Source organism: Phaenicophaeus curvirostris, chromosome 10 (assembly GCF_032191515.1).
Source record: "Phaenicophaeus curvirostris isolate KB17595 chromosome 10, BPBGC_Pcur_1.0, whole genome shotgun sequence".
NCBI classification, from domain to species: domain Eukaryota; kingdom Metazoa; phylum Chordata; class Aves; order Cuculiformes; family Cuculidae; genus Phaenicophaeus; species Phaenicophaeus curvirostris.
In genome coordinates, this window is record NC_091401.1 from 2,182,543 (window position 1) to 2,204,631 (window position 22,089).

General features: G+C 45.5%; 1 protein-coding gene across 5 annotated transcripts in view; it reads left to right on the top strand.

Annotated features, from left to right (window-relative positions):
- DGKD (diacylglycerol kinase delta) overlaps positions 1-22,089 on the top strand; it is a 60,932-nt gene that overhangs the window by 1,552 nt on the left and 37,291 nt on the right. The window contains exons 1-3 of one of the 5 annotated variants that reach the window (XM_069865111.1): positions 7,825-7,843; positions 15,124-15,234; positions 15,767-15,847. In XM_069865111.1, the coding sequence (XP_069721212.1) occupies positions 7,841-7,843; positions 15,124-15,234; positions 15,767-15,847 (195 nt within the window). In that variant the 5' untranslated portion in view covers positions 7,825-7,840. The other 4 variants (XM_069865110.1, XM_069865109.1, XM_069865112.1 and 1 more) reach the window with 4 other exon arrangements.

Here is a 22,089-nt window from a genome sequence, read left to right on the forward strand (position 1 = left end):
TCCGTTCTGCCCTCCCCTCATAGCACTTTCCTACCCTTCTCCCTGCTGGACGTGGCTGAATTCATTGTCTTGCGTTCAGAGCTCTTTAGTCCGCAAGGTGTGGCCCCCGCTGTGTCCCCTGTGGCCGGCATGTGCCTCCTTCAGCATCTTCTCATCATTTCCGTGGCTGCATCCCAGTTTTCCCAATCTAGTACTACGCCATTTTTCCTTTCTGTAGCCATGCAGTGATGTTTAACATCTTGCTTGGTCAAACAACGATCTTGTGACTGGTTGGTCTTTGTTCCCAGCTTTTTCTGCCCTAGTCAGGTATCAATCCTTTCCACACCGATTCCCTTGGCCCAGTGAGATTTTACCCTTCTGTGCCTCATTCTGGAACAATAATGCCATTTTTAGGGACAGAAACAGTGTTCTGCGACTAAAACTGTAGCTCCTCTGTATTGTTACTGTAAGAGAAGATGTGAAGATTTCCTTTAGCCGTAGGCTAGGAACCACCCACAGGGAGTTGCCCTCTTCTGTACTATTTTTACTATAGTTGTGTGATTTTTCTTTGTAGCCATTAAAGTCCCATATAACTCTTGGATTGTTATGGGATATGTTCACGCTTAGGAATACTGGGTTAGTTTTTCTTAAGCCACCACCTTCCCGTTGTCACCGAAGCACGGATGCTGCTGCCTGGATGCAGGAGGCTGGGTCGGTACTGATGCTGCAAGCTCAGCATTACTTGTCTTGTATTCATAGCAAAGGAGAGTAAACGTCTCTGCATGGTGTAGTGTCTGAAGCGTTATTTGTAGGGATCATTTTTCTGCTGGCTAGTTGGCCCTGCTTTCAAACACACACGTGTCATTGTCGTGCTGCTCATCACCGCTCTGCTGCATTGGTCCCCCAGTGACTGAATGTGTGAGGACCGTGTGCTCGCTTCATCGCACGTGGCAGGGTTGCTTCTTCCATCTGCCAAGCCTTGGGGACACTGTCACTCAGTCCTTGAGCGAAGATGCTGAGGCTCCGCTTGTGTTAGCGAGGTGGTTCGTTTGGCCACGACAGGAAATGGTGAAGCCCTTTAAATAGGTTGATGTTTGGTGCATTAAGCAGATCTCAGCTGTGCTGTAGCACCAGGTGACCTGATCTGGTCTGTTAATCTGCTGTGATAAAAATTAAGCCTTTTGAGACCTTTTCAAGCACACAGGGAGCTGGATTTCTGAAGTTTGTCTTGCTGGAGATTGGATGAACCTTGTGATTTCTTAATGCAGCTTGAGGCAGGGGTCCCATGTGGGAAGGGAGGAAGGATGCCATAGCCTGACCTTGGCATCTATGTGGTGGTGTCTGTGGTAGGAGCTAGGACAGTGACTTTCTCAGTGCTAGAGCGGGAACTCTTGCTTACAGCGAGGTGTTAGAGATGCTAATGTAAAAGGTGCATTGGATTTTACTTTTGTTTGAATGTAGCAGAAAAAATCCCCACGTCCCTACTCAATCATTTGCCCTGTTTTACATCACTTCCTGCGTCAGCATGCCTGGAAAAAGCCTAAACCAGCCACTTGTACTACGCAAACATAAACATGCTAAGAACAAGGATTATATACAGATACTGGCTACAGCTATTAGGCCTCCTGCATGTTAATCTGGAGAAGACTTCCAGCTAAACACTATCAAGTTTTCCAAGTATAAGCCCAGGTATTATGATAGTAAAGACTAATTTTTCTGTTACTTGATGTTACTTTTTATTTTGTTACCACCTTTTCCACATGCTGCTATACGTATTCTTTTTCCTTGTCCTGAGGGCAAGGAGCAAAGACAACTTAGTTCCGATGAGACCGCTTCCTCTGTAAAGGCAGACCTAATTGTGAATTTGTTGGTTCAAGGGCAGTGCAGGCTACTGGAAGCTGTTGGACAGGTCTGTCAGAGTGACAGTAAGAGATGCAGGCAGACTTTTACTGTGCCCTGAGGGTATAAATCTTTTCTAACAGCATCTTTTGCTGTAGCTAGCTCAAGACAGTGCCTGTAAGTGCAGTTAAATCGCCACAGAAGCTTACTATCACCACAGCTTGGGTGCGAAGTCTGCTGTAGCCATGGAGTTCCTCTGAATTGACCTGCTTGTCACAGTCACAAATACTTTGAAGGCAGGTTTTCCTTCCTCTGGTCCTGTTGTCTGTTTTCCCAAGAAACCTTGTAAGTTAAAGCTGCTTGCTTACAAGACTATAAAACTTCAGTGAACTTGTTTTGGAGCCCACATGTTGTCCACTTGCATTTGACTGAAATCCGTTGGTGTGGGTAACGCCAAGGGGCAAATAGAATTGTTGCATGTATAGGTGCTGGGATTTTGACATGGAGTGTCTGAAGGTAAATCATAGCTAACATCTGCTTAGCTGAAAAAACTGTCCCTAGGGAAAGTTCAGGGCAGGGGAGGGAGGAGCGGAAAGCCATTTGGGAAGTGAAGTGCTATGTGTTAATGTACTTATGTATTTTTAGCTAGACAGAAATTTTGAAGAAGAGAAGAAGGCATAAGATAAGTATGTTTGGGGATCTCTTAATGGCTGTTACTCTGGGGAAAGGAAAAACCTCGTATGATCGGGTGTAGCTGGTAGTGTAACTGCTGCTGTCTCAGCTGGCAAAGAAGTGGAGGCTGCACAGAGTGCTTGATCAGCTGTTTTGAGACCTGTCGGACTCGTACCAACATCAGGCTTCATAGGACACTGCTTTTTGCCCCTCTTCTAGTCTCAAGCTGGCATTGGTGCAGCTGGAGACACTGTCCGTCAGCTCAGAGTGGATGGGAGTTTGCAAAGGGCTGAGGTAAAACCGAGCAGGATGGTGTGTGTGAGGAGAGGCAGGAGCAGGAGCCTCACTTCCACCGTCATAAGCGGTGTTGAGGACTCGGCTGGAATCAGCTGAAGTGGTGCTGGCAGTTGTCCCTGGCACAGTTGAAGACAAAAGTGGTCCTGGGAGGTGAGGGTGTGAAATGGAGGAGCGCTGCACCTTTTATTGGCTCTAACAATAAAGCACACGTCTTCTTTTGCACTTGACCTTTCATTGCAAGCATCACATTGCAAACCTCACATTGCAAACCTCAGAAAGCAGGAGAGTGGATGAACAGGCCATCTTCCCGTTCATTCATCAGCTTGGTGTGATTTCCAGCGTGCCAGCTTTGGTCTGTTGAGATCTCGGTTTGTTTACCAGACAGGATTTCATCAGTGTCCTTGGGTGGCATCAGGAGGAATTCTTATTTAGACTAGCACAGTCTAACTTCTGTTTATTTTTATGAGCAATTTCCCTGTGACATTCTAGGGGTTTTATAACTTTTTATCATTGCCTTCAACTTTTTAAGACAAGTTCACAATATATATTTCGAGTTTAATACAGAGCGAGCGGTGCTCCAGTCTTTCTGGGATGCTGGAAGCTGTCTAGCACCAGTAGCAGAGATATGTCAGGTTAATTTATACTATAAGGAGCTGGATAAATTAACCAGTAGGTGCTGAGCTTTATGCTGTGGTGAACAGACTTTGTTCAGTATCTGAACGAGTGAGTTTCCGATATCTGTGCTGTGTAGCAGCCTGTGGTGTAGATAACTTTCACACTACGAGAGGTTGTGATTCTCTTTCTGATTAGTAGTTTTGAGGTCTGTGAGCCACCCTGAAGCGTATGGGCAAGAAAAAACAGGATGAAACAGATTGTTTCTTCTTGTTATTGTGCAGGTTTCCAGAGCAGACTAAACTGAGGTAACTGAGTTTTCCAACATATGGTAGGCAGCATGAGCGGCTGAGGAAAGCCTGTTTTGTGCTTGTATTGCCTAATAGATGCAATGTCCTTTTTGTAGGTAAAGCAGTTTTTTGGTTTGGTTTTTTTTGGTTGGTTTTTTTTATTATTTCTGGAGGCCAAATGTTTTAAGGTTTTCCGAGGTGAGATCGGAGTGAGGACATGGGGAATTTCATTGATTCGATACAAGTATTGAAGTATTAGGGTAAGAAGCGATGCCTTTCAGTAAAGAGACAACGTAAAAGAAATGTGCAACCAATGAGGAATTTGGGAATTTATAGCTTAATTCTTGTTCTGTCTGTGGCATCTTCCACTAAAACATATTCAGGGTTTGTTCATAGAATTGCAGAATGGTTTGGGTTGGAAGGAAACACAAAGTCCATCCAGTTGCACCCCCTGCCTTGGGCAGGGACACCTCCCACTGGGTCCGGTTGCTCCAAGGCCCATCCAACCTGGCCTTGAACCCCTCCAGGGATGGGGCAGCCACAGCTTCCCTGGGCAATGTGGGCCAGGGCCTCACCACCCTCACAGGAGAACATTTTTTTTTTTTTTTCTAAGAACTCATCTCAGTCTCCCCTCTTTCAGCTTCAAACCGTTCCCCCTAGTCCTCTCCCTGCAATCTCTTATCCAGAGCCCCTCCCCAGCTTTCCTGAAAGCCCCTTTCAGCACTGGAAGCTGCTCCAAGATCTCCTTGGAGCCTTCTCTTCTCCAAGCTGAACATCCCCGACTCTCTCAGCCTGTGCTCGTTGTTGTACGGCTTTCTAACAGGATGCCTAAAAGAGGACATCTTAGGAGCTCCGTGTGTCATAAATGGTATCAGCTCATGCTTTAGTGCAGGTAGAATCTGGGAGTTCTTCCCTTAAAGAGAGGTAATTGTGGCAAAAGAAAAGTCTTGGTGATTGAATCCAAACCAAACATCTTGAGCAGAGGTTTAAGGCCATGCATTTTCTTGGATTAACGCCGTGAATGGACTAGGTCCTTCTCTGAGCACTGAGGAGACAGGTCGGATTTCAGGCCGCGGTACGTGGCTGTAAGAATGCTTTTGCCCCTTACCTCAATCTACGCTGTGTTTCACGTGCTCTTTGGATTCAGCTGTTCTGACAGGATTTGGGAAGCCTCCCAGCACTGTTACCACTGCTGCACCGTAAGGCTAACGTGCTGCGAGAGCATTTTGGATGCGATGTGAAAGCGACAGCTGTTACTTCCTTTTTTTTTTTTTTTTAAAAAGAACACAAAACAAAGCACAAAACCACACACACTTGTAGCTCTTCTCATCCCTTCTAACTATAGTTCAGGTTCCAGGAACTACAAAGCTAACATTAAACTTTTGCTTGTTTTGAGAACATGGGTTTACTTTGACCACATTGCTAAAAAGTACATTGCCAGGCTAGTAATTGTTTGCTCAAATAAAATTAGAGGGAAAAGAAAATGGGTATCAAAGGAGTTTTATTTTTTTAAAAATAAAACTAAGTCAGACATTTAGAGTATTTTCCCCCTACCCGAAACCTGTTGTTACAATAAAATAATAACCTTATCTGGAGCACTGCATCCAGTTGTGGAATCCTCAACAGAAGAAGGAGATGGAGCTGTTGCAACATGTCCAGAGGAGGCTACAAGGATGATCTGAGGGCTGGAGCACCTCCTGTAGAGGACAGGCTGAGAGAGTTGGGCTTGTTCAGCCTGGAGAAGAGAAGGCTCTGAGGAGACCTTAGAGTGACCTTCTGGTGCCTGAAGGGGCTACAAGAAAACTGAGGAGGGACTGTTCACAAAGGCTTGTGGTGGTAGGATGAGGGGCAATGGGGATAAACTGGAGAGGGGCAGAGTTAGACTAGACATGAGGAGAAATTTCTTCCCTATGAGGGTGGGGAGGCCCTGGCCCAGGTTGCCCAGGGAAGCTGTGGCTGCCCCATCGCTGGAGATGTTCAGGGCCAGGTTGGATGGGCCTTGGAGCTCCTGATCCAGTGGGAGGTGTCCCTGCCCAGGGCAGAGGGGGTGCAACTGGATGGGCTTTAAGGTCCCTTCCAATCCAAACTATTCGATATTTTACCTTAGGGAAGCATTGGATTGTAAATGAAAACTACAAATGAAAACTGTAACATGCCTGTCTCCAGGTCAGCTCTGCTATACCGTGTGAGGCACTGCAAAACTTTACCTTCTTACAAATCCAGCGTGATTCTTTCCAAAACAGCAAATACACTTTCATACTTAAAAGAAAGAACTGAGATAAGGAGAGGATTTTGTATTCCCTGTTTCTTTGAAAACTTGAGGTTTATATCGGATAGTGTCACAGCAGCATCAGAAATTTCAGATCAAAATACTGTCCTGGTGAAAAGCACCTTTCTCGATGACTATGTGTTTTCAAGTTTTCAAATGCACAAACCATTATTTCAAGGAATTTTGATTAACTCTCCTCTCAAACCGTTTGTTCTCTGCTTTTTCCACACAAATGGTTATTGCTTCTTGTTTCACTAAGAGTTACGCAAGTGTCTTTTAAAGAAACAAGGTGCTTCTGTGTGGTTCTGCAGCCCATCCAGGGACAGATCAGCTCCAGGCGGACACACTGAGGCAGCAGCTCTGTGCCAGCTGCCATCTTTCATGGTCCTTTCTCACCTGCTTTTTATATAAAGCTCTCCAGAAAGCAATGAGCTTGTTGTGTGTGCTGGGTTCGGTAGAGCTGCACCTCTGCAGAAGCAGCCCTGTGCTTCCATGGGGTACGGTGCTTTCTATCTGCCGTCCCTGGGCTGCGCGTGGTCAAAAATATACGTTTTATTTAACAGAGGATACCTGAAGCCTGCTGCTCTCCTTTCTTCCAGAGAGAGGTAAAAAGCAGCTTGCTCGGCTGAAAGGTTACCACTGCACAGTTAGGTAATTGATTAATATGTGATTATTCCATTTGCATTTAGAGGAAATCATTCTGTTTCCTCACAGTCTCATTGCTAAGTTGAAACGTTTTACATCTGATCCTGTTCTGCTGTTGTGGTTTGGTGTTTTTGAAAAAGGAAACGGCATCTTGATTACATAATGTTTGCATCAAGCACATTATGTTTGAGTCTTGCAAGTTTTCATAAGTATAGCCATGTCATGTTGTAGCAGGGAAAGTTGGGACTGCCTCACTTTCCCATGCCAGGAGCTGAGATGCACTCTTTTTCCATCAAATGCAGGGAATCGTAGAAGTGTGGCTGATAAAACAAGGAGGGCGTGTTGCCGGCTTTTCAGCCTGCCGAGGCAGGTCAGGGCGCTCTTTCACAACATGTAGCTCTGTCACTGAGATTTTATTAAAAATCAGTATTCTGGGAACTCATGCCAGCCCCTTCTGTTCTTTTGAGCTGAAAGTTAACCAAACGGTGTTCCCAGGGCTGTGCTAATCTTCCTTGTTGTTACTGGTGCTGATCAAGATGTCTTGGCATGGTCAGAGGTATTTGCAGGACATTAAAACAGGGAAGATGGAAAAACAAATGAAAAACTTTGGAGTATCCTTAAAAACGATGTTAAATGGATGAGGAAAAAAAAACTTAAAAGCATACGTTGTTTAATACATAAATATGGAAAATCTGATAACGACAATTGTTACAGATGAGATAAAAATAAATCCTAAGATACCTTAAGTATTAATTAAATGGCTGAAGGCCAGAAGCTGCTTTCTGCTCTCCACAGTGTAATCCCATTGGAATATCAGTTGGAGTAAAAGGATCAGGATTTGGCCCTACATCTACCAGCCACTACCAAATAAGGTTCCTTGCAGGATTCAGTAGCAGAGTTGATGGGAATCCAGACGCAGTGGGAGGAAGCTGTCTTTTTCTCAGCCTCCTTGACACAAGGGCAAAGGATTCAGTTTTCTTCCTTAAGGTACAACTTTTACTTTCCCATGTCGTGAAGTTCTTGCAACAGTACTTTCTGCTGGCTTTTCCTTCCTCCTTGGCCAAGGTCTCCATGACATTTAGCAGTATGGGAAGGATGAGGTGGTTGTGATTGCGAGGATGAGATCCGCAGCTGTATTCTGGATGTGCTTTCCCTTACGTTCGTTGTTCTTGTAGCAGCACCGCTTGCGCCTTCCCAGCCTGATCCTCTTTATATCAAATGGCCCTGATGTGCTGCTATGGTAAGTGCCTGGCTCCTTCTGCCTGCTGGGGAAGTGGATGTGGGGGCTTGGATGGGCAACGGTGCTTATTGGAAATAACTTGTCTCTCTCTGGGTGAAGAGAAGCGTTATTTAAGCTCTAGCGATACAGGCTGCAGCGGCAGAGAGTTCTGCATCCAACGCTGTGATTCACAGCGAGGTTATATCGCGACGTTTCAGCAGCAGAGCAATGTGCTCTCGGTTAATAGAGGGGACTCCAGTGCTAGTGCAAAGCTGTGTGATGGAGGTTTTACAGCAGGCAGTGTGTTCTGACAGTTTTTGTGCATGGGGAAAATGCCTTAAGAAAGCAGTGTAGTTGTGCACGTGTATTTTGAGATGGTAGAAAAAATAACAGCGTATTTTTCATATTTGAGCTTAGAATTCATGTTTAATTAGTACCCTCTAAAATTTTATTCCGTTCCAAAGTTTTCAGGTAGCTTTTAAACTGTTGTGGTTTTGGCTTTGGTTTTTCTCTGGATGGGTTTGAGCCCATATGTTCCAGCTTTGTTCTAGTTTGCTGGGATAACTTGAGCTTCGTGCTCAGTTCCCCTCTTTTGATAAATGTGTTTGGGAAGGATGCCTGGAGCCTATGGAAAGCATACCGAGGGCTTAAACAGTTAGCGTGTCAGGAATTGTCCAGCTACTAACTCATCCTGAAGCAGCGTGCACTGGTGTGTTTTTCATTCTCACTTCTAAGTAGCTGACCAGAGTATTTGTCTACTTTAAATACTTTGCTTTGTGCTCTCTGACTAAGCTCACTTTACCAGGGAGCTGCATGATGATATGCTGGTACGTTGTATTTCCCTTCCTGTAGACATACAACCTCTGTGGCTTTCCAATTTGTTTTCCTTTGTAAATTTGCTTGCTTTTGGTCTCTGAGTGCCCCTCCCTTTCAGAAGAGAATCCTTCACGATAGCAGCAGGTGAACGTGGTATTGAGAAGAGCTAGTTCAAAGACCTGTGCTTTGATTACCGGCTGCAGCATTAACTAATGAAGAATGAAGTGTTTGAGCGTTTGTTCACCTGTGCCAAGGCAGTTTCTAATGCAAGCTGTTTCAGTGTTTTATTTGATAGAAACCCCTGTTTTCACTGCTGATCTGGAGAACGAGCTTGCGCTTCCTGTTGCAGTGACATGTCAGCTGCGCTATCGACAGATCGCTGCGTGCTGCTCTGAATTCTGCTCCTCTTAGTAGTTGCAGAGAGGCTGTACTGCGAGCCATCACCTGAACTCGCCCCGATCGCTCGCTGGGTATGCCAAGTCCAGCTAATTCAGCGGAGCTGGAGGCTGGAAAAAAGGGAGGGTTGGGAGGATGGCTGTTAGGGGAGATTTTGCAGGCTTTCCCATGTGGCTGTCTAGAGATCTGTGCTTAACCTGGCATGGGTGCTTCCCCAGTTTATAAAGCATGGGTTATTATACAAAATGATATTAAAGTATGTACACAAAAAGCCCAGATAGTGCCCCATTCATCAGAGCTCGGCTTCTGGTACCTAATTGTTGACTTACAGTCCTAGCTTCTATTTTGACATTTGTTTCCTGTGGCGCACCTCTGATTTTCTTTTCCTTCTCCCCTCTTCTGGAGTCCTTTTGTGGCAGCGTGCTCACATAATACCTCAATCTCGTTCACATCATGTCCTGTCCTTTTGATACCAGTGGGAGAAATCTTAATGCAATTTTCAGTTTTGTAAGAGCCAAGTGCATTTAGTTTAGAATTCCTAAACCAGACTATACACCACCTATAAATTCCTTGTGCTCCCCTGTAGATCGGCATAGCTCTCTGTGTGTCCTGTACTTTTAGCATCTCGTTACTGATCCCCCCTCCAAGCTTCCTGGAGTTAATTTCCAGGGTGTGACCACTGTCTGGTGGAAGGATGTTGCTCTCGGATTAGCTTGTTAAGCCCGAGCCTTTTGACCTTTCATGTCTTATTCTACAGGGCTGGTTAGATTTATTCCCATAGTTTCTTTGTCAGATTTACTGTATTTCATTTGATTTCTAAATAATTATTAGTTCCATATTTACAACCACAAAGAGTTTTTATGGGCCCAGCTACTAGAGCGGTTTTACCCTGGCAAGGTGCAGCACTCCAGGTTAGTCCCTGCCCTAGTGAGGCATGGCTGTCTTGCCGTGGTTAAGTGACTGCAAATCTACTCCCAGCTTTTTTTTTTTGGCCACAGCTTACCCAAAGCGATTGACTGGGTGAGGTTGCTTGGTCCCTGGGGATCAGCTGCCTGTCATTTCCTTACTGAGTGTATATAAAGATAGCCTGTCAGTTCCGCCTGTGCTTCTTTCACATTGTTTTCTCCTTCTCTGTGCATTTGCTGCTTTCTTTAGTTATTTGTTGTTTGGCATCAGCACCCTGCTCAAAGTTTTATAGTACATAGAAAGAAAAACAATCTGTGCCCTGGAAATTTTTACATTCTGAAGACACATGGAAAACAGAGAAATCCAGATGTTGAGAACTTTGGAATTCTTTAGTGCCTATTGAGGTAGCTCCGGATGATTTTGCTTTTACCTTGTATACAGTTCATTTTCTGCCTTGGGAAGAAATAAGAGTGAAGCAAAATTCTCATTTTGGATATGCAGCAGTAAGTAACTGCCCCTAAGAATATGTCATGATCTCAGCTGTCGAACAGGTTGTGTTGTTCTTCCTCTGGCTGTATTGAACACGGTTTGGAGCTACCCTGTGTGAGAGGACTCTTGCCAGCCTGACAGCTGGTGCGGTTGGTACTTGCCTTCTGGATGGCTGGTAGGATCTTTTCCAGATTAGGAAATTAGTTATATCAAGGACCCTGTTTCCAAATGGGACAAGAGCCTCAAGCTTTGGGAACGGATGGGCTACTCCTGTGTTCTCATGTAGCGAGCAGGAGAAAAACGGATGCCACCTAAAAGCAGCTGAAATCCAACTTGATCATTCTTAACTTTCCCCTGGAATCATTCACATTATCAGTGCAGAAGGCATTTTGTTTCTGTAGGCTTCTCTCTGATCTTCTGATGTGGGTTACTGAATGCAGAGACGCTTCAGACAAGTAATCCTGTGAAAAATAGGACTGGGTTTGTGGATGGCTACTGCTAATTGTTTGGCTCCTTGTTCTTACAAGGTGGGACTGCGTGGGGGGACGCACCGAAGCACAACGCTCTCCCTGCCCCAAGTCTTTAATTAAAGTCCTCTGGGTTGTTGGAAACCATTCCTGTTGAGGTCAGTGGGAAAACTTTTCTTTCATCAGCTAAGGATTAGGCCTAAACCCTGCACCCGTTTTGACAAGTAAACCTGAGAACTTACTGTTTCTCATCCTAAAAGTCGAGTTGTAACAGGGGATGAGTTGGGGGGAGGATTGTGTATTGCTTACAGTGAACTGATTTTTTTCTGCAGGAAGTTGCTTTTCTTCGAGGCCAAAGATAAACAGTGAAATTCGAGAAATTTCCTGGGCCCTGCCTTTCAGCTGTCTAATCATGTTCTTTGCCGAGACACTTAAGACACTCTGTTGTATGTAGTATTGCTTTAAATTGTCAGTTTGTGCTGTAACATTCCTTAGGCTGTCTTGCAATGCTATAAATTGGGGTCACTGTTGAAACTAGTAGACGCATCATTTTAGGCTTGTTCCAAGAAGGTGCTTCATTTTTTCACAGTGTTGTCGGCCTGTGGCATGCCATGCCACGCCACGGGACACCACGCTGGAGAGAAACTCATCTGGGTAGTTCCATCAGGAACAGGTTTTATATTTGTCCTTGATAGGATGCACGTAATCAAACCTCATTATGTTTCAGGGCAGTTGTTTTTCCTGTAGGATCCAATATTTGACACAAAACAGATTTAACTCTCTTTTTTTCGTAACAGGAGAAGTAATTTCACTTTTGTCTTCATTAATCATATGGCTAGTAATCCAATCAGAATAGATCTTCAATTAAAAAGCCACAGAGCGTCTGTTGAGCAGAAATAACTGTTCAGCTTCCCCATTTTATGTCATTCCGTGTCCCTTTGCTGTCAGGTCTTTTCCCTGGTTAATTTTTTTCAGCTGTGTTCCTCTGCGAGTAGCAATTCCTTTGGCTGCAAAATTTAAAATTAAAATAGAGGAGGAGAAAGGCAGCAATGTCTGAATCATTTTATAAAGTTGTCTTGATCTTATCTCCAACCCTTTCCGCCCAAACCCACCAAACTCTTTTCTGAGCAGTGTGCCTATAAATAGAACAGCTGCTCTCGTGCAGAGATGGGCAGCTCTGAACCAGAGGCTTGTTTTCTCTGAGCGGTACATGCATGCGAGAGCTCGCTGCTCACTGGCTTTTCATGTCTCGGTTATGTAGCTGTGAGGTTTTCTATAGATAGAGGCTGGCAAATGACATAAACTGCTGCCTAGGGAGGGGCAGGGTGACCTCTTCGATTGTTGCCTTTTGGTTAAAAAAAAAACCCCACGCCAGGGTTCTGTTTAAAAGAGGAATGGAGGAATGCACGCCTTGTGCAGAGGTGAGTGAGGCCTGCCGAGGTGAGGGGAGCCAGCAGGAGCTGTGGGAAGCTGAAGTGTTTTGCTGTGAGTTACCGTTCTGGTGGGCTGCGCAAGAGTTTGAGTGGCCAGAGTGCTACTGGCTGAGCTTGGGGACTGTGGGGCTCTGGCTGACCCCAGCTGAAGCACATCTATGAATAAGCGTAGCAGCAGAGCTCTGAAACTGCCTCCTGCAAGCTGCTATTTTCTGATCAGGCTTCTTGACGTCTTTGGGCTTTGCATCCTGGGAGTCTTTCCCAGGATTTTTAATTCCTCTCTAACTTTGGTTCAGAGCTTTGCAGATTTCGGTACTTGCTTTCTCTGTCTCACCTTTTAATTATATACGGTTTTGGCTGAGGAATGCGAAAGATCTCTCCATGTTTCTCTCTTAATCTGGGAAATCTCTTGCCACTTTCCCATTTTCTTCCCTGCAGAGAGGAGCTGCAGCAATGTGTGATTTCTTTAGCATGGTAATTTAGATGCTGTTGCTTTACATGTCTCTTTGATACTCAGGTGCTGGAGGTTGAAGTAACTCATCAGACACACGCACACATATATGTATATTCTAGTAGGACTCGGCAGAGTTGGGCAGTGCTGGTTGATCTGCTTGGCAGGTGGGAGATGGAGACACGCAGACCGAAAATAACTTTATCGGGATCTCACAAGGGATGCTGTAGGGTCAGTCTGTGAACTCCATTTTCTCTTACACTGAAGCTTCAGATTAGCATCATGGCTGAGTTTCGGATTCTCTGCGTAGCACCAGCTCTAAGTTGGTTTAAAAGCTTGTTTCTGGGTATCACTATAGTGTGTTTACCTTCTAGACCCTAAAGCCACTCACAGATGCCTTAAAATTTCTTAGAGTGTATTCCTACTGCTGTGTCCCTGCAGTGGCTTGCGGAAGATGGGCACCAGGGTGTTTTTCTGTGACTGTTTCAGAGGTGTGGAGAACTGATGAGGGAAACGGTCATTTTATGATGTGAGCTTAGGCTTCGATCGTGCGCTTTCGTTCTCTCTTTTCATTCTGCTGGAAATAACGTGGAGTTCGGCGATCCGCAGGTGAACCAGTCACACAACCTTGACATTTGCCCCAGCAGCGAGAGGCATTTCTGCAGGTGGCACTGGGAAAGGTTTAGGAGTGCTCACCTCGCATTCAGCCAGTTCCCAGCCCCAAGGTAGATGATTCTTTTCGAGGAGACGAGCGGGAGCTCTCACCCTTTGCTCCTTCCCAGCTGGGTGGTGGCTGGTGTAGTGGCTCCTGTGGCTGGCAGCTCTCCTCCAGACGCAGGAGCCTGCGCTGCCCTGGCCCCTTTGTGAGCAGAGGCATCACCGTGGTGGTCCAGGCCCTGTGGTCTCTTGGGCCAGTTCGGGGATGGCTCAGTCTAGCAGGAGAGGAGCATGTATTGTCAGACGGATGTTTCTCCTTATACTCAGCACTTTTTTTCCAAGTGCTTTTTGAAGAAACTTTGAGCTTGGCAAGGGCCAGCGTGTGTGGAAAGTATTAAAATCTGCAGCTGTTTCAAGGAAAGACCCACATTAGAAATATATATAGCATTTTAAAAGCAAGTTTATTGCTCTGGAAAGGATTTCTAAAATGAACTAAACCCTGAGGATCAGTAAGAGTATTTATTTTGTGCTCTGTAGTAGCCTGGCAGTGGACATTTAACGCTGAATTAATTGATACTCATTGGTGACCTGACTCTGCTACAAACCTGAGTTGCTTCGAGACCTCTGGTATGTTAATGCTGTGTCGTTTTCCTGGCATCAAGACACAGAATAACCTGTCTTACAAGATTACTGGGTCTTTTGTTTCACATGTTTTAACTGTGTGTTTATCACATCGGACTCTCTCAGCAAGAAGTGGGTTCCTGGGGGCTGTTTCTCGGGGAGAGAAGGAGGGCAGTTCCTAGGCAGTAGCATGGTGGTGGACCCTCACTTCTGACTTCTCTGCCTTTTGTCTTTCTAAGCTGCAGCTTTTGAGATAATTTTCATGTAGCTGTTGGTATTCAGAATCTGTCCTCAGTGAAGGAATCAAATGCATTTGACAAAGTAGAATGAAGTGCATGTGGATTAAAAACATACCCCTATGTATGCAAAGTATGTGAGCGAGCATATGGGACTGTGTATGCTGGTATGTCAGTCTAGTTATAAAGCAGTTGACGAAAAAAAAAGGCAGCGTGCGTAGACAGTTTTGGCTCTGCAGCCCTGGGAAATGGCAGCCAGCCAGAGAGCACTGAGGCAGGGCCAAGGCTCTCTGAAGAACACCAAATGCTGAAGTTGGATGTAGCTCCTTCTCTCTAGTTTTACCCTTTACCCCACAGGCTTTCAGCTTGCCAGCTCTGTGCCAGGTGGGTGCTGATAATGTCACGAGGCAGAACTGGAGACAGGGACAGACAGGCCGTGGGGTGTTTGTCCTCAAACGCTGGTTAAATGAACGGCACAGTTACTGCCACTGAAATCTCACCTCAGCGAGTCCTGTTGCACTCCTCGAGTCATTGTTAGGCTTTGAAATGCTCATTCAGTCATAAGTTATTTAACTTTTTTTGGTATCATGATAGCACCGGAGACAAGGATAAAACCGCAGCTCGGTGTGGATGATGCATTGTGACAGTTCAATCTTTTTAAGTTTGCTCGCTTATGTTGAATGAATTTGTTAAGCACTTCCAGCAGAGGGCACTAAGATTACTGATCTCAAACTGCAGTCTTTTTTGGGTCTGGCATGTAATGGGAGAGCAAAAAAGATGCCTATGGACAAAATGTGTGCCTCACCCCTCTCCCCACCTTGTTTTGTAGACCATCATAAAAGAGGGGATGCTGATGAAACAGACCAGCTCCTTCCAGCGCTGGAAGAGACGATATTTTAAGCTGCGAGGGCGAACGCTCTACTATGCAAAAACTGCTAAGGTAAGGTCTTAACACTTGTTATGGGTCTAAGGGAAGAAAGTCAGTGGTGGAGTTTTTGGAGGCAGATGAGTGGTAGTGATCTTTCCACACTTTTTTCCACCTTGGTGCATTTTAATAGGGAATAGGCTCTGAATCAATAGAAGCCAAAAGAGAAGGGAGAAAACATGAATGAAAAAAGGAAACGGAGGAGGCAAGCAGGGCTAGAATTTATCAAATCAGAGCAGCTGTGCATCTGGCTTGGCATGTTGCTAATCAGCAGATATAATCTGTCTCCTTTCACAAAAGCAAAGCCTGCAATTTTATTTTTTTTTAGATAATCCCTTAATAAAAATAAATTCATCACATTCAGTGACTGAAGACAAGCAAATCTGAGCCACACTCTATGGAACTAGACTTCTGAGTCCTTCATATTGTTGGTGCTGGGCCTTTCCGGTCACAAAAGCCTGTGTGCTAGGCAGGCATGTCCCTTTGGGTCTGCTGCTTATATGTTGGATTCAGTCACTCATTGGGCTTTTGAATTTTTTCTTTCCAGTCCATTATTTTTGATGAGGTGGATCTGACGGATGCCAGTGTGGCAGAATCCAGCACTAAGAATGTCAACAACAGCTTCACGGTAGGATTTTTTTGCATTATTTTCCATTCTTCTTGCATCTTTGCCTCACATCCCTTCTCTTGCAGAGTTTAAAACCGTCAGTACAATCTTCACAGCCTCTTTCGTTGACAGGAAAAAAACCTCACGACATATTTTTCCTTACAGTGATCATAACTAATCTCCACGTGCATGGGAAATACTTGGGGCTATAGATGTAGTGGTAAAACTTTGCAGGCAGGGATTTTCTTATCTGTAATTTAGCAGAGTTTGGTAGAATCCATTTACACAGTGGGACAGAAAAATTCGTTGTGCTGAAGGAGTTAGGGGTGATGTTGCTCTTTGTGCTGGAGATCTTACTAAAGGAATTTAGTTTTCCCTTCAGGTCTTCTTTCTTTGACTTTATTTGTGTGTAGCTGTATGTGTGATTGCCCAGTGGCAAAGCAAACGGAGCTGCAAGAAAAAGTCCCACAGAAATAACTGTGAAATTGGTTTAGGATACTTGTTAGATGTGGAATGGAATATGTGCTGAACATTTGCAGTCTGGAAACATGGTGATGTCACTGCTTCATTTTGTCCAGGCTTAGTAACTGGAATTAAAAATTATTATATTTCTGAAGTGCAGGCATTCGCCATGTTCCATTTTGGGGAGAAAGCCTGGTGTGCAAAGAAAAACTGCTAACAGCAGCCATGCAGGGTGAGCGTCAAGCAGCAGTGTGGGTTTCAGAGTCGACCAACAGCAATAATCTCTATGCAGCCTCCGAGGGGCTCAGAAGTGAGGAGAGGAGAGGCTGTGAAGAAAGGAAGCAGCGTTGGTCTGAGGGGAGGTGAAGGGGAAACAGTCCAGGTGGAGGGAGGAAGCTGATCTGGCAGGTGGTGACCAAGGCTGAGCAGTGTGCCTTGCTGTTCTGTGACGACCCACTGCTTTCAACATCTAGGGAAGGATGTTTCTATTACACAGCTGCAGCTCTTTGCTTTGCAGTACCTGTGCAAAGCAGCTGTGGTGCCCACCCTGTGTCCAGATGGTTCTTGAAGTCTGAAAACACTTTCTGCATCCATAATTGGGGGGTACGTCTGGGTCTGATAGTAAATATTGATATCAGGTGTAGGTGTGTGTGCCCAGAGAGAAGGATTCTGCAGTGGTTTCAGTACAGTATACGTTTTCAAGAATGTGAAGTTATTCACCTCTTAATAAAGCATTTTTTCTTTGGTCTTGCTTCAGTTTTCCCATATGCAAATGACTTTTCAGGTAAGCAAATGTACTGTTACTGTTTTGTTTATTATTACAGTTGGGAGAGATCTCATCTCCACCAGGGATGGAGGAAGCAGTGTGTTTGCTCTCTCAGATTGCTCATGGTGAAGAGTTAACTTCCATGACTGGTATCAGGCTCTGCCGGTTCCTGCCTCCCCTAGGGCCTAAAAAGCTTAGGATTACCTTGAGACTCAGGTAGTAGATCCGGTTTGGCTGTCTCCTGCTGATCACTGTAGCTCAAGGCTTGGGGAGGCTTCAAGGAAAACATCTCAGTTTCTATCTACTCTTTCTGTCGTGGCTTACAGAGGGGATTGACTGTGGTTTACCATGAGCTATAAAAACACTTAGAAAATCAGCTGCTTGCCTAGTCTTGCTGCTGCGTGGTCTGCTGCATCACTGCCGTCAGTGCTTTCATGTCCTTGCAGGCTTGCCGTTTTTTTCTTCGTTTTCTTTGAGAGCACTGTTTCCCTCCTCTATCTCCCCAGCTCGGTTCCTGTCTAAAATTCAGAGTTCTTTGATGCATTTTTTTCTTGTTTCAAATCAGTGGGACTCACTATTGAGGTTTTTATCCCAAACCAGAAACATCCAGCACTTGCTGTTATGTAGCAGAGGCAGTTATTCTGCAGTTTTAGATGTTCTGATTTTCTTCTCAATTCTGTGTTTTCTTCAATGGAGGCTGGTAGTTTGGAATTTACAAAATAGTTTCTTTCTGAGGAAACTCATCCTTCGATTCGAGGTGCGGCCTCTCCAGCACCGAGCCCAGGGTGACGATCCCTGCCCTGCTCCTGCTGGCCACCCCATGGCTGATCCAAGCCAGGATGCTGTTGGCCTTCTCGGCCACCTAGGCCACTGCTGGCTCATGTTCAGCTGCTGTTGACCAGCACCCCCAGGTCTTTTTCCACCCAGCAGCTTTCCAGCCGCTCTTCCCCAAGTCTGGAGCGCTGCGCGGGGTTGTTGTCACCCAAGTGCAGGACCTGGCACTTGGCCTTGTTAAACCTCGTGGAATCTCCCTGGATCTATCCGTCTGGCCTGAGCTTCCAGGAGAAAGTGGGGAAAGGGCAGTGAGGAGCACAGGGAGGCAGCACCATGAGAGAAGAAAACCAGAGCAGGGAGCCAACAAAGGTTACATTGCATAAACAGGGGAATAAGGTTAAAAAACACAGCTGCCAGTAAACCTTCTACATACAACAGAAGTCTGACGGCTGATTTGTTTGCTGTCAGCCAGCAGCAGAGAGCAAAGTGAGTGTTAAGATGCAGACCTCTTCGTCTAAAAGAAGTGTGTGCGATACAGGTTCCAGTGATCATGCGTGGATCTCTTCAGTGTGTGTCCTCTTTGCAGTGGGGATGGTTTGGGGACTACTGCTCATAGAGATAATGGGTATGGGACTAGAGAACGGCCTGGGAGCTTGTGACTGGGGGCATCTTTGAGCTTAAGGTGTTGTACAGCTCCATCCCCTGAGAGGTGTAAGGAAAGGCTTTGTGTTTGGCTGTTGTTCCTTTAGGTCGGGCAGAGGGGCTGCAGAGTTGCTTCACAGAAAGCCTCTGGGAACAAATCATAGGCTTCCCTCCTCCCAGCACAGCTGTAGATGTGAGCTTGGCAGTTCTGTCTTATCTCTGCCATCTCTGTCCTGAGGCATCTACAGGGATGTCTGGGTTGTGACTGGTTCTTGCCATCTATGCTCCCTGAGCTCCTGCTTTGTAATCTCTTCACAGCTGATTTTCCTAGGGCTGCTGTCTTTCCCAGGGCCTTACAGAGGATCTGCTGTGGTACAAACTCGGTGCTAACTGTGTTGTCCTGTTAATTATTTAAGAAAAGAGTGGTCATCTTTTAGTCTGGATTCCTGCTATCAACATGTGCCTATGTTTGTAGTCCTATGAAAGAGAGATCATCCGCACTGGGCGGTTGAAGTCAAACCCTGACCTGAACTTTGGAGGCGAGCTTTGCCAGTCATACCCTCAAAACCTCTTGTGATTTCTAAAAAAGCAGATGATTTGGGATGGCACTGGGCACATTGGCTCTTCCCAGGGAGACCTCAATTGTTTCCACAAACATTTTTTTCCTGGATGGTGCAATTTCACAGTCACTTGATGCTCCTGTCTAATGCATTAGCTGGCAGTTGTTCCAGAAGCATTAGAACAAAATACATGATGAGGAGCTCTGGGGAGCCAGCCAACATTTTCTGATATGTGTCAAGACCTTTTCTCTGCTTCATATGTTAGAATTTGAATGATTTATTTTATTGCCTTTAGCATAAATAGTATTTCAGTCTAACTTCAGTGTTTTTGTCTATAGTAAGGTATCGCTAGTTGTAGACACCACACCCATGTCTGCAGTGCCAGAAGACAAACAGTGAATTTATGTGTATGTTTTCTTACCTATCCGGTATGCTGGGCTGGTTTTGGTCATTGATAAAAGGCAGGAGAGTGGGAATTTTCTTAGCAGTTTTTCACTGTTTCAAGAAGTTTGCTTCTCTGTTGCTTCAGGAGCGTTAGAACAAAATAAGAGTTCCATTCTTCAATCCTGCAATAGTTTTTTCTCTAGATCATGCCGTAAAGCCTGGGTTTTGGAGATACTTCACTCAGAGCGGCTGCTTTACGTGTGTTGTGGACTTGAGCGTGCCCGTTCTCCCCTGCTAAGCCTGAAAGGTTGCGGGGGGCACCAGTTGCTCTATTGCCCATTGCTCAGGCCAAGGCTTTGTCACCACAACAATCCCCTCTTTGAAGGGACTTTGGGTCATCTCCTTAGGCCCATTTTTGTCAATGTTTGTGTAGGAACAAGTTCCTGTCCCTCAGGTTGGTGTTTTGGCTGAAGATCTGCTCTTTTCTAGAAGGTGTCAGCTGAATTTAGCCTGCTGCCTTCAGTGCAATGGAGTGAGTCCTTATCAGTTCCATGACCCTTTCCTGCCTTTTGCAGGATGTATATAAAGCTAAAGAGGGGAAAGAAGTCTAATATATATGTTCTCTTCTAATAAACCCCACCTGTCACCAACAGGAGAGAGGCTAGGAAGGGCATCGGATCCTTCCAGGTACATATTTAGTGTTTCAATGTGGATTTCACATGGTGTTTTGCGAAGTGTTTTCCAGTTATTGCTACTAAATGGTGGTGTGGACTTTCACCTCATTCATATGACATGGATTGCAACATTCACTTCCCATCCCATCTTATCCAGAGCTTTGAGATCCCAAAGGAGAAAGCTCTCTGTGGAGAGAGACGTGTGTGGTTTGATTTCTTCTTTCTGATGCTTTAGTGCAGTGAAGCTGGGTCGCAGCACGGTTCTGAAAGCCAGGAGCCATGCTGTTGATCCCTCCTCCGTAGCACTTCATTGGAAGAGGTGGAGCTTGAGCTCCTGAGCTCCTGTAAACCCTTTTCTGTTGGGAAGTACCTCTCAGCTCAGCCGCAGACAGGAAACAGCATATTATTACAGTCAGCGCCTGCCTCTCCACTTCACTGCTGCCAGAAGGAAACTTATCCCAGCTCCTCCTTAAGCAGACAGCTAATCAGCTTGTGGCAAGTGGGACATGGCTCAGAAAGACTGACCACAGAGGGGACTAATCCTGTTAATCGCATGTCAAGCAGTCTGTTTAGGCTTTTTTTCTGAGGGAGTAGGCTGCTCTGGACACTAGCTTAGAGGAAGATTGAACGTGAAAGGTAAGAGCAGGAGTCCGAGTTTTCTGAACTGAGCATTGAGAAACTTGGCACCTGTGCCAACGCAACAGATCATCAGGAGTTCCTTGGAATGAGTTTGCTACAAGCTCTTACTGTTCAGCTGTTCTGTCCTGTGTGGATTTAAATAGATAAGTTCTCTGGAATCGGGGTAAAGGGAAATGTGCCTGCGCTGCTGTTGGAAATGCTGCACCCATCAGTTAAGAAATACTGTTTATTAACTGATGATTCACCCTAACCAGTGTTACAGTAGAGAGGAAGTACTGAGATTGGAGTAGTGCCTCTCTTTCAGAGCACTTGTGTGGCTGGAGGCAGCAATGGTTGTGATAGGTTGAGGAACAGGGAGCTGCTGGTGCTCCTGAATGAGAGCAGAGGGTGCTGTCGTCTCTAAGAAGCCGTATGGATGTCCTCGTCCAGCCTTATGAAAGTCTGAGGTGTGCTACCTTTTCTGTTATTACCTCCTTGTTACTACTGGATTATTCAGCAGCAAAGATGCCAGTTTCTGTCTTGTGGAGTTTTGTGTGACTGTCTGATCTCCTTCATGCTCTGTATTGCTGTATTGTCCAGGGCTTGTTGACTGCTGTGAAGAAAGAGTATGGATTTTCATTTAGGGGTAATTAACAGGGCAAAGTGCTTGAACTTCATCAAAAGATAAAATTGCTGAGGGTGCTTGGTGATGGGGAGAGCATGTTGTCTGCCAATTCATTTCACAATGAAGCGAAAGTGCCATTGCCTTTTCTGTGATTTTGTGTCAAATTAAATGATTCGATTATTGTGGTGTTGCTTTTAATGTGAAAATACATCCTTTTTAGCAGAGAAGGCAGTGAAGTCTTCTCTGAAGAGTTTGGTTTTGGAAGAGTGAATAGAGCTGCTGAAGCTATGTGTCAGGCAGAAAGTGCAGCTGGTGCCCGTTGCAGGAGCCACAAGCCTGTCAGAAACTGCACTGTGGAAACAGGAGGAACCCGGATCAGAGGTTACTTGTGCTGGTTGGAAATGCAAGCTTCAGCAAAGAGCACATGACATATTTTCATGAGGACAAAGACTATAAGAACTTTTGTTACGAGCTGTTTGCTGAACTTCAGACTGGTACTTTGAGCTTAGGCCGATAGAGTTGGGGAAATCTGCATGGTCTGACACTTGTACAGATTCCCCAGCTGCCCTGAGTGGCCTCAGCCCTTCAAGAAGGTTGGGCTTGAGCTGCAGAGAGTCACTGGGCTTCCCAGTGAGGAGGGGATTTTCATCTCCTGCTTCCTCAGCGGGGGACATAGTTACACAGGGGAGTCACCAAGTGTCTTGGTTCCTCGCCCCGCTCTTTCGTACCCAGCCATGGATTGCCTTCTTAAGGTTTGG